Raw genomic sequence first — 16,857 nt, forward strand, 5'->3', positions numbered from 1 at the left:
CTGCTACTTTTATAAGTCGTAGGTACTTTTATCCAAATATTATTTCCGCATTAAGAAATGACTAAATTTCATTAGTTTTGGAACTCTATTCAAATAGCAGTCATAATTCTGAACTTTTGCCATACATGAATCATGAGTCGGCCTTCTCCTGTAAAGCAGTTTTGCTTGAAGATAAAAGCTTCACGAATAACTGTTTCCAAATAATGTAGCATCTTGTTGAATTTATTCATTCTACCGCTCAAATACATTAACAAAACAGAACCTCTATCTTCATAATCATGGTCAACATGCATGATACAATCACACCCTTAAATGTACACCCCTCGGTAGGAATTGAACCGCTGAACAGAATATTTAATGGCGAGCTCTCTAGAATTAGTTCCAAAAACTAACAATTGCTAGAATTAGTTCCAAAAACTAAGAATTGGCGTTCGTCGGAAACTAAACTACAAGGGTTTTCACTAGGCGGATGTTTTTTTTTTTTTTTTTTTACATTTCTGTATGGTACTATGTTGGCTACAGCAGAGGGTAGGTTGAAATAAATGTAACCCCATCTCGACATCAGTTTTGGTTCGCAATTATCCTTCCTCATCAACTCCTTCCAGCAGTTAGCTCCAATTTGGGAGTAGAATCAGAGATTCAGGATTTTTATACTTGTGAGACAGTCAGTTGCGCCAACTGTTCTGCTTCCTTGCTTCGACGGACGCTCCATCGTTTAGCATATCTTGCGCATCAGTTTCCATTCCAAGTTTGGAGAGGGCAAGAGCCTGCATATAGAATGAAATAGGCCACTCGGGCAAGCAGACCTGAGCTTGCATAGCATCCCTCAATGCAAGCTCTGGCTGGCCATCCATCAAATACGAGAGGGCTCGCCGCACAAAAACAGTCCCAGAAGGAGCAGGCATCATAAATACTAACTGTGGGGAAAAAGAGTCAAAGAAGTTAGGGCTCAAAAAAATTCAAACAAGTTAGGCTTTGATCCAGGCAAAGTTAGGGCTCAAAATATTAAAAACCAGAGGGAGAATTTGATACACATGAAAAGTGATCCTGGAGTCATTAATCAACCATAAGAAGAATCATGTTATGTGACGTGAAGAGGAGAGAAAAGAGCAAAATATACATAACATAAACATGTCTCAATGCTAATAAATACTGTACGTCTATGCTTCAATCCCAAGTTAGTTGAAGTCGACTATTTTGAGTCCTTGATGATATCCATTCCCATCCATATGAACCCATTTCTTTCTAATACTTTGACATCTTTTACGAGACAAATTAGGGGTTTTCTGGTACTAGACTAGAATTTGGGTACATCTTTTTTATGACACAAATATCTAGAAAAAATAGAAAGATTTCTGGCAAACATCAGACATAATATATCAACACAATTAAGCCTTGATCCCAACTAGTTCATACCACCTTTTCTTAGATTTATCGTGTTCTATTATTTGTTAGTTCTGCATGAATTCTGAGAGATTGTAAGTTTCTTTTGAGAAAGAGATTGAAAGTTTTTTTTTTTAGGCATCGTCCTTTCATGTAGTCTTAGGTCTACCTCGTCCTTTTAATTTCTAGCTCCAAGATTTCCTTTTAATGATGACAAAATATTGAAGGATTAAAAGCAGATACCTAACTGTTGATCTCTTAACTGCCAAACAGAAAATATCCGAAGGATGAAAAAAGTGTTTCAAACATGAAAAAACATGTTGAAAAGGGTTGCACAAAGATGCAACCAAAGGAGAAAAACAGTGTACTATAAATACTGAGGATTCAATTGTATGTCTAGGAAGGAAAGATACAAGAAGCTTTGTCAATCTGCATTTAAAGCTGAACCAACACCCAAGGAACTCAAAAGGAAACAAGGTGCAGCACAAGAAAATACAAGGAAATAGAGATGCAGCTGAATCTATAAAAAAGAAGGAAGAAAGAATGAGCATAAAGCTACTGCAACTACATTGAGTCTTTCTTCCGATACCAAGTAGAGAAGGCATGATTATATAACTTAAGTAATTAAAGAGAGTGACATTTGCAAGAATTCTACCAGCCAACCTAAGCCTTAAATCACATAGGTTTTGTTGAATTATTGCAGTTTGGTGTGAGATATTAGCTGGTTATGTTCTGGTTTCCCGCTCATGGGCTTTGACTAGCTTGTTTCAAAATATCCAGTAATCCAGTATTGTTTTCCCTCCATTCCTCCTCTCCTTAATTGTTCTGTGTCCCTATAAATTAGGTCTTAGCTATGCCAAAAAACGTGTCACCGTACATATGTTTTTCCATCTCTTCCACATCTTCAACTAAGCCACCAAGTCCAGCTTTTTTTTTTCTTGGCATTGTCTATTAGTCTACTAAGAACTACTACACCTGAATCCCAAACTAATTGGTGTCAACTTTATAAATGCATGTCGGTCCATTAAGACCATCTCAATCCCATATTAAGTAATTTATGTTTTCAATACTAAAGGTTCGCTAAATTTTCTACTTGCGGACGAATCTCTAACAAGATTATAAGACCCTGCGAGAATATATGAACTAAAGTAAGCATACCAACACGGTATCACGTATATATTTCTTTTCATTCATTATGCTCAGTTTTTCTCTATGTCTGCATGGATTCCACGAGATTGTAGGTCTTTCAGGACATCTCCGTTCCATGAGATTTTAGGTCTGCCTCATGAGCTTTTAACACCTTCAATTAACATGGTCTCACACATACAAAGTGATGCATCTGGAGGCCTTCGTAGGACATGACCAAACCATCTCATGCAATTTTTTCTCATTTTTCCCTCTGTGTGCAACTTACACCTTCCATCGAACATGATCATTTTAATCTTATTTATTCTAAGTGATTAAGGAGTCCAAGGAGAAGGTTCAGTAAACATGGTAAAAACATTTCTTTCATCATAAAGTAAAGATACAACCATGTTTAAACAGTAGCAGTTAATCAATCAAAATATTGAGATGTAGAGGTGATACAAGTTTAGTCCAGTTCTCATGAAGAACATGTAATCAAAAGTTGAATGGTGCATAGCCTAAAGTGTCAAGGATAACTGCTTCAAGAAATTGATGTCATTGATTGAAATTCTTGAGCCTCTGGCTACCATGAAAAGGAACTGCCTATTACTGTTTAACAGGAACTTACTTTATACGCAGTGCTAAAATTCGACCTTTAAAGGTAAGAAACCTCTAATCAGTTCCTATCTATCTCTTCAGAAATATTTAAGCATGCACATTTTTGCACCAGGAGAAAAATACACATAAAAACTTGTTCACATAAATAACTAGAAGTACACACTGATAAGGTTGCGTACAATAGACCCTTGTGGTCCGGCCCTTCCCCGGACCCCGCGCATAGCGGGAGCTTAGTGCACCGGGCTGCCCTTTACACACTGATAAGGTTCCTCTAAAATAGTCGACATGCAAGTAATTCTGGTTTCAGTGAGATACAAGGAAAATAGAAGAGCATTCCACAAATAAGGTTCCTTTCTTTTTTAAGCTTTCAAATAATTATTAAAATTGATACCAGAAATTACCACTATTGAAATATGCACATGTTGGCTAAGCAGGAAGTAACAAGCTGGAAAAGGATATGGGACAATTCTCGTTAACTATTCTCCATGTGAAGTATTCCTTTGCATCACAACTAGTTCATCCAGATCTAACAACTTGAACACCAGTTATCATTAAATGAGAACAAAAATTTGGTCGTGTTTCCTTTTTCCAGCCTTTCATTTGTATATGATAGTGATACTTTTGACGGACTGAACCCACGCCAATATTTGTATCACAGTACGTGGAATTAAAAAAAAAAATACAAAATACAGAAAGGTAAATCAGAATGCAGTTTGCACTTCACCAAATACCAAACAGATCTAGGAAGCAAAAAAGAAACATAAATTTTCTTTAAGCTAGTCAGAATAAAGGAGAGAAGGATACCTTTGAATAACAATCAACTGCACTCTTAAAGTCCTTGTCCCTGAAAGCAATATCCCCAAATTTCTTGGTGTTTAACATATCTTGAACTTGCTGTGTCCACTCTTGGAAAGAGAGCTTCATGAAAGATCACATAATCAATGAACCAGAAAGATCTCCCGCTTCAGAGAGTGAATAAAATGTGTACTTCCAATTAATGGCTAAACTTGAGAAGAACTACAGAATAAACAAGAGACTAAACTGAGGAAAGTAAAACATTCATGTATAAAAAAAGGCATATCCAATGTAATAAAGGATAAGCAGACCCTCTTTATTTTGGATTATTTCCATTAATATCATTTCTTGCCATGTAGTTAGTTGATTTCTGATTACCCTTACGTCAATATGTCGTAATATGCTAAAGAAATTAACTGACCTCATTTTCTGCACCCTCTTCATCTTTATAACCTGTTTTAAGCAAGATATCATGAACAGCAGTAAGGTCCATTCTTGCACAAGCCTTTCCAAGAGGAGAAAGCATGGTCGGAAGCACCACTGGAGCTTTTGTTAGCCCCATCAAAACATATGATGCGACCTAGGATATAAAATTGAATAAGTACTCTGGTCAATCCATCATAGATAGGAAAGGTTGCATCATAATAAAAAAATTTAAGGTACCTCCCCTTGCTTCTGCAGGGGTACGGCAGCATTAAGAATGAACTTGAAATCAGGCCGATCCTTAGCCTCATACTGGAGGCACTTTGACGCAAGCTCAACCAATGCAGTAGCATCATCATCGGCATATTGTCCTTCCAAGGAGGAATCCATTAGTAACAACATATTTTTTCCCCTTATCAAATCTAATGCCTGGAGAAAAAGAACAATTACATGATTGGTCAACAGTTAGAGATTTAAAAGCACAATCCCTAACGAAGCAAAACTAACATACTTATAATATATATACTTAGGATGTTTGCCTATTGAATTGGTGAATCTGTTCAACATGATACTTCAGTGAACCTTCTAAGTCATTGAGGATAATGAACAGCTTACTTATAATGATATCACTCATTTTTTTCAAAAAAAATAATAATAATAATGATATCACTCATTGTTGTTACAGGTACATGTTGAATATAAAGGAAAATTCATATATTCCACATTTGTGGGTAAGCTCCACACTGCATATACTTGATATTTCAGTCCTTAAAATTCAACATGCAGTTGTAAACTATGGCTTTTAATATTTTTCACGTGGTATGCTCTAGACAGTAGAGTCCTGAAATTTTGATGCTTAAAATTCAGTAGAGTGGCTTACACTTAACTGTTTCATCAAAGATCCCCATATGGATAAATTGGAAAGGCATTAAACCCATTTTTGACAGACATTGAGAGATTCTGAATACAACTACCACTAACTGAAAACAAATTTAACCAACTGGTGCAGCAATCATAAAAGAGATGTGTATGACAAAGTAGAGTACATGGCTTGGAGGAATATGTTTTCCACTCAAAAGGTCCAGTAGAACAGTCCCATAGCTGTATATTACACTCTCCGCAATGACCCTGCCTACAAAAAACAAGATTTGGTCCTGAGAATGGTTCCAATTTTCTGAAACTACAGGATTTCACACTGCAACTATGGTAAATAAAACAGCTTAATTCAAGGTCCATAGTTAAAGATAAAAAATTAAAATACAAAATATAGCAGCTGATTGTGCACAAGAAGAGAGCAAGTTATTATGTGAGCTTAAATAGCACAAGGCAGTGGTAGGTATATTCCTTAAAAGCAGAAAAGAACAAGGATCTATGCATGTAACCATTTTAAAAGTCTACTATTTTCTTACTTGTTTTTGAAAGGATCTTTCTTTTATTTTTATTGGTAGGTATTCGAGAACTCTGTCTTATGTGATTTTCGTAAAAGCATAGCCAGTTCCAAGCATGAAAAGCTCCGCTAGATGATAACAATATTCAAAAATAGTTTAACACGATGAACCCTTCAAATACTTGATAGGTATTCATAAGATAAGTGAAAAAGATCTTGATATTAGTCTCTGTCCTTAATCTGTGAAGGAATTTGAGGCAGAAACAACTTCAGAACTGCAGACGCAGTAGTGCTGCGAAGGCAGCAGCCAAACGTGGTTAACCCTACGTAATTATAAAAGGATCTTTTTTTTGGTAGGTAACCGGAAAACATTTATGTCATTTTCATGAAGCATAGCCAGTCCCATGCCCGCAAAGCTCCACTAGTTGATCAAAATATTTAAAAAATAGTTTAATATGATGAATCCTTCAGATATTTGATTGACTGTAGGTATTCAAAAGATTTTAATCCTAGTCTATGTCCTTTATCTATTAAGGAATGTATGTCAAAGTGAGAACTAGATTAGCTTACCCTCTATATATGTGCCAATCACGAAGCCTCAGGTTTGGAATGAAGCACCCAGAGAATCAACAACTTGCAAATCAATATAGAAAGTCATAAAGGCTTCTCCCTTTTTAATTTCACTTTTTTTCTAGTTGTTAGTTGAGGGGATAATCACCATTCTGCCTACTAGGAGACATCTTTGACGTACATCAATTAAATAGTTAAGAGCAACTTGCTTTATGCACATAGAGGAAATTGCTTTCTCTAACAGAAAAGGAGAAATGTCAAAATGAAGCATGAGGATGATATCCCCAATAACAACAATAACAACTGTGCTTCAATCCTAAGCAAGTAGGGGTCAGATATAATTCTCTAACATATAAATTAATTACAACGCGAAAACACTTCTAGAAAACACAGGACATAAAGTAAACATACTAACATGACTAAAACATAGAATCATTAACTCTTTGTACCCACTCATCCACCACCAAGATTCCTATGGTCGAGGTCCTAAACCTCCAGACACAACACTTCAATTGTCACTTTCTTAATGCAACCTGTCACTTTCTTAACATAGTCCATAAACTGAACTCCCTCAAACAAAATATGCATGCAACTTTGATGTGTTAAGGCAGCAGAGGAGCTCCATAAAATGTCCACGTTACTAATAAATCTTAATCTAGAAGTGCTTCTCAAGTTAGGTAGATGTGGTAACTAATGCGGCATAAGGAAAGCAAATCCAGTAAAAGAAGTACTCGCCTTGAATCTTCTGATTTTGTAATAATTGGCAGTTTAGAGTATGGATTAGATGATTGCATTATCATTACAGCACAACTGCAAGGAAATGCTGGAATCCTATTTTTAACCTACAAACAGCTCCTACTTCACGCAGGTAAATAATGCAAGGTGATCTGCAAGGAAAAGGAGTGCACCTGTCCGCAAAAACTCAGGAGGCGTATAGGCCAGATTAGTGCTATAACTCTTTCCATCTCTACTGTTTTTCATAAGGCCAAAACTAGATAGTCGAGGGTCACCGTCCTGCAATATGAGTTAAATTAAGCAAATTCAAGAACAAGCCGCTCAAAACCACAAGATATAGTGAAACTTGCAGAACTGCAAGAGTCAGGAGATGAGATGTTTAGATATGTGTGGGTGTGTAGGAGAGTGAGATAGGAAATTAGTTACATATTAGAAAAATTGGTCTTGCAAACAAAGCAATTGGCAAAGTTACAAGTCATGAGAATATGTTTAATAACATACCCAAGTTCCTTATGTATCAATTATCATTTATTAATTATGACCAACTAAGCCACACTAGCATAGCTTTTCAGCATGTTCTCAAACAACCAAAAGATAACTTTGCAAGTAATTGATCAATTTCGAAAGATATTCTCCAGTTCCATCAATTTAAGTCCCAGCATCTACGCCTAATCATGGTCATAACTTGATTTTTAAAGAAATTATGTCACTTCAAGCTTCAAGAGTAACCAATGCCAAGTCATAGTTGCTAGAGTTCCGATTCATATAACATTCCATTTATAATTTTACAGAACTTTTGCAACTATGAAGAATTCAAATTCATCCAACTATTTAAATTGTTAACTTTGAAGTGATATTTTCCCTATCAACTAACTTTTCAACCATCACTGTATTTTATTCTTTCACTACCAAATATATCATACATAATCAGAATAAATTTGGAATCCTTGTCAAAACGAACACTACCATATGAAATGAGAACGAGGATGTTTTTCGTAAGTGGATATTGTTATATCACTCTAATGAATAGTGAGTTTATTTTTTTTTTTTTTGGGGGGGGGGGGGGGGGGGGGGGCTCACAATTTACATCCACTTCAATTACACGCACAAGAAAATAACGATGTCCGGTCCAATCTAATTAAAAGAAGCAGAAAATGATTGAAGAACTCCTATATTTGAAGTTTGAATACCTCATCGAAAAGAACTCTGTAAGCATTCAAATCATGATATATTTTTTTGTTCTCGGCATTGCAATGATCTAGAGCCTGTGCAATATGGTATGCAACTCTGACTCGCATCTCCCAAGGCAAGGGCTGTTTTTCCCCTGCAGCACAACAGCCAAACTCATACAATGATCATAGAGAAACCGGAAAAGCTACTTGTTTCGTAGTTCCCATAACGGTTGTTCTTGATGAATATAATACTAGTGCCCCATATATATAGCTGTGTAAATTGTTACTGGGTGAGTAAATGCATATAAAAGGATTCAAGAATAAGAATTAGTCTTTACACATTCTCTTGAACTCTTATCCTTCTCTTATTTCTTGCACAGAGTCAGAGCATTTATGAGAATTATAAGCTGTGGATTACCAACAAAGTCGGAAGAAAATATCAACACAGTGTATCTTTTCAGCAACTGTCATTCTGTGTTAGGTTTGGTCGCTGTCTATGAGTGTTGTGAATAAACCAGTACCACCCGCCAACTTGGAACGATGGTGTGACCTCAACAAAGAAGCCACACCACAGAGAAGATTTCAAGTGCCACCAGCAGATTGTGGGTTACAGTATGAGGCATCAGGTATTTACAAGCATACAGACGGTGACGATTTTCTTTTGTGAAAAGGCAAGGCGACAAATTAATGCTACCTTGCACTTATCAAGTAATTTCCTAATGACTAGTCTCCTGAGTAGACGGATTCCCATTCTTAATAAGATACATATCATCCTGTTCACATATAACAATAACCTAACAATTTTCAACTTGTATCTTACTTGATCAATATACTCGTCAGGAGATAAACAAGCTTTGGTTAAACATGGATCATCAAATCGCTGAGCCAAACGAAACAGCTAAGGATTTGTTGCCTAGTATAAGAATGAATTAGACTAGGAATTATGAATTAGACTAGGAATTCTTCTGGCCTCTAATCAACTTCGAATGATTGATCTCCAGAGCCAAAATAGATGCTTCAAATCTCTATCCTCTGCTCTAGTGTCTTAGTACGAGACAAAATTGTGTGCTTGTTCATTCAATTAAGCTTTTGAAAGGAAAATGTTTTGCTTCCTCAAACAGCTGATGCAGCAAGCTTGAGTAGACATAATTATCATGCATTCAGCTGTCATCATCAACAGCAAATTATTTAAAAACATAATACATTGTTCAATGTCGGTGAAATGACAAAGGAAGGTCAACTATGAATGGCACGATCTCTTCAGATTTGAGGAGTGGCACAACACAATTATGTTAACTAAGGAACATTTTGAAGGGTTAAAGAGGAAAAGACAGTGTAATTGGAAGACTATAACTACGTCGAAAATGTGATCCCTCGGAGTTCAAACATATATATGTTTAAAGAATGTAAAAGGCAAAACCATACAGTGAAAGAGATGCTTTGACAGCGTATCATTAGGCATGTACTCTGCCACCAAAAGTCTTTCATCTCCCTCAGCACAACAACCAATTAGATTGACCAATCTCTTATGTCGAACCTTGCCCACTCCAGCAGCCTCTGCCTGCAATGTACCAATAGGAATTAAATTATTCTATGAAGATCAATAGGATTAAATTTTAATACATGATTTTATCTAGGAACTGATGGAACAGCAAAGCTGCAATTGCAACTTTGAGGTCTAACAATAAGTCACACGTTACACAAAAACTACTAATACTATGGTTCAGTCGCAGACAAGAAGAAACATGTTACACATATTTGCAAAAATCTACACAAGTAGATTAACATCGAATTCAATAAAAAAGTAAGAGAGTGGAAGTAGATTTCAAAAGATCCAGCATAAGGAATATTGGAATATTCAAAACCTATAACTAAGCAACAGATGATAATATGTTTCAATCTCAAAAATGAAAACATAACAGATGGGGAAAAAAGAAGCTTATTCAAGATGGTAACTCAGTAATCCACAAGTTTAGTCTCAATAAATATAAGATAAAAAATTACAGCAGATGTCTTAATTTAATCACTCTCAGACTAAAAATTACAATAGTCTTAAATAAGGACCTAAACTTTCTTATTGTCAACTATATAAAATAAGGTTTACCACAAACTGATGTGGATCAGGCCATGACTGCTTTGAGAAGCGCTTTATGGCAACTAGCCGGTTGCTGCGAAGTTTCCCTCTGTAGACTACATTGGGTGCTTTCTCACCACTTTCAGAAACTATCAATTCACTGCTAAACCCATTTGTTGCAGCTCGGAGTTCTGCAAGACCAAATTCCTTGAATGCTGGCACTTTATCTTGGTCCACTTGATCCCCATTAGCTTCATCAACAAAAGAATATGGAATTGAACCACACAGCGCTAAGAGATAAAGCTACTAACTACATTGATAACCTGTTTGGCTATGCTTCCAAAATCTTCTCATTCAAAAGTGTTTTTCGAAAGTGAATTTAAAGAATAGCAGTTTGTTTTTGACTTAAGCAATTTGAAAAGCATTTTTGCCAATATTAGAGCTGTACTTTGGGCTTGGCCAATGTTTCAAAGGTGCTCCTGAAAAAAGCTATTCTAAAACTGCTTCTACTACTGCTCAAAAGCACATATGTTTTCCCTAAAAGTTTGACCAAACACATCAACTTTCTAAAATAAGCACTTTTTTTTGAAAAAAAAATAAGCAATTTTGGTTTCGCAGAAGCTTGGTCAAACGGATTATGAGTACATTAAAGAATATTAGTGTATGTAATACATGCTCTTCTACTACAAGAAGAGTCGGAATATAAATACTTCCACCATTTCATTTATACTAACAATAGATTTTTCATTTTACTTGTCCATTTTAACAAATCAAGAGTGCTTTTATTACTTTTTTCACATACTACCCTTAGTATTAAATAACAACGTAACTACTACTCCCTCCATTTCATTTTACTTGGCCCTATAGGCAAAATAGATTTTTCTTTTTACTTGTCCATTTTAGCAAATCAAGAGAATTTTATTACTTTTTCCCTATACTACCCTTAGTTTTAAATAACTACCTAAAGTACTACTACTAGTCAAATATAGAGTTTCAAAGTACCATTAATAAGGTTAGTTTAGTAAAATATGCTCTTAATAAAAGCTTTGTTAAGAGGTGTGCCAAGTCAACATGGCCAAGTAAAATGAGACGGAGGGAGTATTCCACATGAACTCAGAATCCCGTAAGTTAACAGAAAATGAGTACACTTAGGAAAAAATCAACACAAAAAACATGTCGAATGTTGGGATAAAATGCAATAGATTGAGTATGAATAGAGATAGTACAAGAATGATACCAAGATCTGTTGGGGTGTGGTCGTCCTTAGAAGGAGATTCTTGGATGGTGGACTTAATATTAGCAGTTTTGGACTGTAAACAGCCCATTTACATCTGCTTGCATAGACAACTATACTTGCTCACTATGGCTGCCAAGAAAAGGAAGGAATAAGGCAAATATTATTAGATTGATTTGATGAGGAGTGAGAGGAAAGTAGTTAGAGCTAAGCTAATGATGAAGTGAGAACAAGGAAAGGGAAGAGGAAAAAGGAGGGCCGGGAAAAGTGGGGTCAGAGTCACATGATAATTCTATCATGAGCACGTGAAGGGAGAGACAGACATGGGGTGGGGCTTACTGCGGTTAAATGCTTTTGTTGTAGTAAACACTACTCAGTATTCAGTATTCAGTGTTCAGCGTTCAGTGTTTGTTTTTCATGCTGCAAGCCTTGTGATTTGTCAATGCTAACCTCAGAAGCGTTTGCACAATTTCTCTTTCTCACAATATCAATCAATTGGTCCAAAACAATGGAAATTAATTGATCTTACTTTGTGGAGGAAATTTTTAATTTTTTTTAATCCCTTCTCCAGATTTATAAAGTATTTGATTGAGTTCTGAACCTAACCCCCTGTTTGGATGGTTGTTTCTCGTGCTTCATTATTGTATTGTTTTCCTTTGATATGATATGAGGTTCAAAATAAGTTCATTTTAGAAGCTTCGTCAAACAGACTATTATTTCATTTTCCCGTTATATCCTCACCCCACCCACCCCTTCCATCACAACCCAAACCCACCCACCCTCTCCCACCACCACCCCCATCTACCACCTACTTATTTCTTAAAGTTTCTATTTTATCTTTTATCTTAGTGTTAGTTTGTAATTAAGGGTTAAGGGTATTTAAGTAGACTTACATATTATTATACAGTACTATACAATCAAACCAAACAATAAAAATATTATTAAACCGCAAAAACTGATATAGTCTATTCAAACATTATATTCATTAATACAATACAATTCAATACGATACAATACTATACAATACAATATTGTACATTATGAAACCATGGGTAACGACCATCCAAACAGTGTGTAAATGAAAGTGTTCTAATTTCAAAAGTATTTTTATACCGTGTAAAAGAAAAAGAGGATTTTACTACCTATTACACATGAATTTCATGTGCTATACGAGTCCATTTTTGTATCCTGCACCCTTTTCATTTCTGAAACGATTCTACTGTTAATTTTTAATTAATTTGTATTTGACAAGTGCATAGTGTTGATTTTTTGAAAATGACTAAAAAGGAAAGGAGAACAATCTTTTTGGGACAGAGGGAGTAGTACTTTTCCGTCAGGTATTTTGTCTAAAATTTCATGCAATTGCTATTTAAATTAGATTTTGCATGAGGTAAAAATTCATCCAGTAGATTTGAGACAACATTACCTTTAGTCTTCATATTCGTCTCTCGATATTTTTCTACCTCTTTAAAGAATGGTGAATGTTGATACTGTTAGGGTTGTGCTATGCTAGGGTGGTGAAATTGTTTACGCCAATAACTCTATACATTATAGTTATACTCCAAAAGTTAATGTTAAGCTGCTAATTTTATTAGAGTACAAACCATTACTCGCTGTGGTATGTAAAAGAGTGGGGGTTACTAGACGAGAGGTTAAACTTTCTATAACAAGGAGATTTCATATTCAGTTTCACCACAAGGTTCAGCGAATTTTGTTGAGTTTTAATATTAATGACGATGAAACTTTTACTGATTTTCTAAGGTCCCCAAACGATCTTAGAGGCTATGTCATGCTAAACATGCTTGAAATGTATGTTAGCACGACACCTATTACTCTTCCTGAAGTTCCGCTTAGTGGAGCTAACACCAAATACCAACTTGAAACTTTGAGGCCAGACTTGAACTAATCTCTACAGGGCTACAAGGCAAATTATGGTGCCGCTACAAATCAGTCAACTGTGATTCCTGTTATTCAAATAGTAATCTATTTACATAAACTAAAGAATAATATGTTTATTTCGAGCCCACAGAAAAACTGTATTTCCTTAAAGAATTTAATCCCCTCACAGTTGCCAAAGGTTTGGATTAATTCTTCCCAGGATAGAACGAAACTGAACAGGTGTGGAAGTGTTTGTTCGGTGAAGGAGATGACCGTTGGTCATCGTTATGTCCGTTGGAAAGGAAAAATAATTCCGCGAATTTAATTAATTAAGTTAAATTTCGCGTGAATTAATTAATATCCAGATTGGAATTATTAAGTCACGAAAATGGAAATAAAATAAATTTGGTCCAAAAAGATTATCAATCAATCAGATCATTTGACCAAATCCAAATTCGAAGCCGAGCCGAGCGGCGCGAGGGGTGGTCCTCTTCTCAACCCTTTATGAGCTAGAGAATGTGTTTCTTAATATAAGTACACACATAACACTTTCAACCACCAATGTGGAAGAAGTGCTCACTTGAAAGGTTGTTTTTCAAACTTTCATTTCCCTCCAATTTTGTTTCCCTCTATTTCCCAATTCATACTTCATCTTTAAAGTCCCTCACTTAATGCATTTGTGGACTTTAAACTCAACAATCCCTCACATGAATGGGGAATGGCTATATATGCAACATGCCTAAAAAAAAAACTTGTGTGATTACAGGTAAGGATTAACCGCATCTGGGTAAGTAGGTTTCCCTTTGAACTTTCCGTAGTGAACATACATCGGATATACTCGATCAATCGGTAGATTTGATATCTTTGAACCGTCGATCTTTAATGTATATCTAGAAAACATATGTCACACACTTAACCCTTAACCATTCTTGGTTCTCATTGTTGTGTTCGTTTCAGCCTTGAACACCGCCTGGTTTCATGAATTAAATCAGTAACTCCTAAGTCTTTCATATCAAACTTGCTAGTAAGCATACGCTTAGTAGCATTTATGTCGGCAATGTCTTTGCTCATTATCAACATATCATCAACATACAGGCAAACAATGACCAAGTGATTTGGAACGTTCTTAACGTAAACACATTTATCACATTCATTGATTTTAAATCCATTTGCCAACATTGTTTGGTCAAATTTTGTATGCCATTGTTTGGGTGCTTTCTTAAGTCCATAAAGTGACTTAACAAGTCGATACACCTTCTTCTCTTTTCCGGGAGTTATGAACCCTTTGGGTTGATCCATATAGATTTCTTCCTCTAACTCGCCATTCAAGAAGGCTATTTTTCACGTCCATTTGATAGATATGGAGTCCGTACACCGCAGCCAGTGCTATCAACACTCGAATGGATGTTATCCTTGTTACCGGTGAGTATGTATCAAAATAATCAAGACCTTCTCGTTGTCTAAATCCTTTGACAACGAGTCTTGCCTTATATTAATCAATAGTGCCATCATCTTTCATTTTCTTCTTCAAAATCCATTTGGAGCCTCAAGGTTTGTTTCCCGGAGGAAGATCAACCAATTCCCAAGTATGATTGTTTAATATGGATTCTATTTCACTATTGATTGCCTCTTTCCAATATTGTGCTTCGGAGGAAGACATTGCTTCCTTGAAAGTTTGAGGCTCATTCTCTACTAAGAATGTCAAAAGGTCTGGATCAAAGGAAGTCAATGTTCTTTGACGTTTGCTATGTCTTGGATTCTCTTCGTTAGGCATATTTTCCTTTGTTTCTTCCCGAGGTCGTTTAGGTCTTTTACCAGACGACTCACATTCTATTTTATACGGATAAATATTCTCAAAAAATTCAGCATTATCAGATTCCATTACCGTATTAACATGAATGTCGGGATTTTCTGATTTATGAACCAGAAAATGATACGCTTTACTATTAGTAGCGTATCCTATAAAAACACAATCAATGGTTTTTGGTCCAATTTTTACCCTTTTGGGTTTAGGAACTTGCACCTTGGCTAAACACCCCCACACTTTGGGTTTAGTAATAAATTTTTGCAGACTGAGGGTTGTTAAGTAGAAGAACATTTTCTGTTGCCAACGTTTAAAGTCTACGCCAGAAAACTTTCTGGGCTTCTCTGCCGCAGCTATCGCAGGGACAGTTGTGGTGCGACTAGAAGAAGCGACAGTCTTTGCACCAGAACCAGTAGCGTTCTCGACAGTGATATCAGCCATTTTCTGTTTAACAACAAAATAGAACCAGAATCAATAAATAGAACGCACAAAGTAATAATGTCAATGAAGTTTTTATATTCTTCTAATCGAACACACAAAGTAATAATCTCGACGAAGTTTTTATATCTTCAAATCGAGTAGATTACTGGAGTAGAAAATCCGAGGATTTTAGTCTCCAACCAGAACAGAATATTAGATGAAATAGAAGTATAATTATTAAATTCTTTAAGTTTGTGATTCCTGTTATGCAAATAGTAATCTGCTTACATAAACTAAAGAGCAATATGTTTATTTCGAGCCCACGGGAAAATTGTGTTTCCTTAAAGAATTCAATCCCCTCACAGTTGCCAAAGGTTTGGATTAATTCTTCCCAGGATAGAACGAAATTCTATTCTGCAATACCGGCAATGGAAATTACATTTCAGCAAACTCAACGAATGGTAGCAATCACACGACACTTACTGATTTTTGGTGTTTGAAAAGAATGCAGTATGAGGGGAAAATATGTGTTTTTTCAGAAAGCAAACAATTTTGCAGTTTTTCGTTTTCAGTGTGTAAAAAATGAGGCGAAGCCTCTGAAAATTTATAGCCTATTATTTTATGATCTGAACAGGTGTGGAAGTGCCTGTTCGGTGAAGGAGATGACCGTTGGTCATCGTTATGTCCGTTGGGAATTAATTGCGTTGGAAAGGAAAAATAATTTCGCGAATTTAATTAATTAAGTTAAATTTCGCGTGAATTAATTAATATCCAGATTGGAATTATTAAGTACGAAAATGGAAATAAAATAAATTCGGTCCAAAAAGATTATTAATCAATCAGATCATTTGACCAAATCCAAATCCAAATCCAAATCCAAATCCAAAGCCAAGCCGAGCGACGACGACGACACGAGGGGTGGTCCTCTTCTCAGCCCTTTATGAGCTAGAGAATGTGTTGCTTAATATAAGCACACACATAACACTTTCAACCACCAATGTGGGAGAAGTGCTCACTTGAAAGGTTGTTTTTCAAACTTTCATTTCCCTCCACTTTTGTTTCCCTACATTTCTCAATTCATACTTTACCTTTAAAGTCCCTCACTTAATGCATTTGTGGACTTTAAACTCAACATCAACTTCTTCTGACTAATAAATTTTTATTATTGTTCTCTATTTGTCGAATCATATTTTTGTTATTCGCATAATAGTACGTCTATTTTTTCAGGAGATATCGTCC

At 35.8% G+C, this 16,857-nt stretch overlaps 1 protein-coding gene across 1 annotated transcript; it reads right to left on the reverse strand.

The window, feature by feature from the left end:
* Positions 1 to 193: 193 nt before the first annotated feature.
* LOC132611342 (serine/threonine-protein kinase BSK2-like) lies at positions 194 to 11,815 on the reverse strand. Its single transcript, XM_060325775.1, has 10 exons — positions 11,520 to 11,815; positions 10,313 to 10,533; positions 9,634 to 9,769; positions 8,227 to 8,360; positions 7,210 to 7,315; positions 5,391 to 5,476; positions 4,585 to 4,773; positions 4,343 to 4,501; positions 3,931 to 4,044; positions 194 to 917 (listed from the first exon to the last, which is right to left on the reverse strand). The coding sequence occupies exons 1-10, from the start codon at positions 11,605 to 11,607 to the stop codon at positions 666 to 668; spliced, it is 1,485 nt and encodes a 494-aa protein (XP_060181758.1). The 5' UTR covers positions 11,608 to 11,815; the 3' UTR covers positions 194 to 665.
* Positions 11,816 to 16,857: the final 5,042 nt, after the last annotated feature.

This window comes from Lycium barbarum, chromosome 9 (genome assembly GCF_019175385.1).
Source record: "Lycium barbarum isolate Lr01 chromosome 9, ASM1917538v2, whole genome shotgun sequence".
Classification (NCBI taxonomy): domain Eukaryota; kingdom Viridiplantae; phylum Streptophyta; class Magnoliopsida; order Solanales; family Solanaceae; genus Lycium; species Lycium barbarum.

What these genes read in the sequence shown, in the direction of transcription:
- LOC132611342 (XM_060325775.1), bottom strand. Translation starts at nt 11,607, where the DNA reads ATGGGCTGTTTACAGTCCAAAACTGCTAATATTAAGTCCACCATCCAA. An exon ending in CCACACCCCAACAGATCTTG is followed by an intron (nt 10,534 to 11,519) that starts GTATCATTCTTG and finishes TTGTTGATGAAG; the next exon opens with CTAATGGGGATCAAGTGGAC. An exon ending in CTGATCCACATCAGTTTGTG is followed by an intron (nt 9,770 to 10,312) that starts GTAAACCTTATT and finishes GGTACATTGCAG; the next exon opens with GCAGAGGCTGCTGGAGTGGG.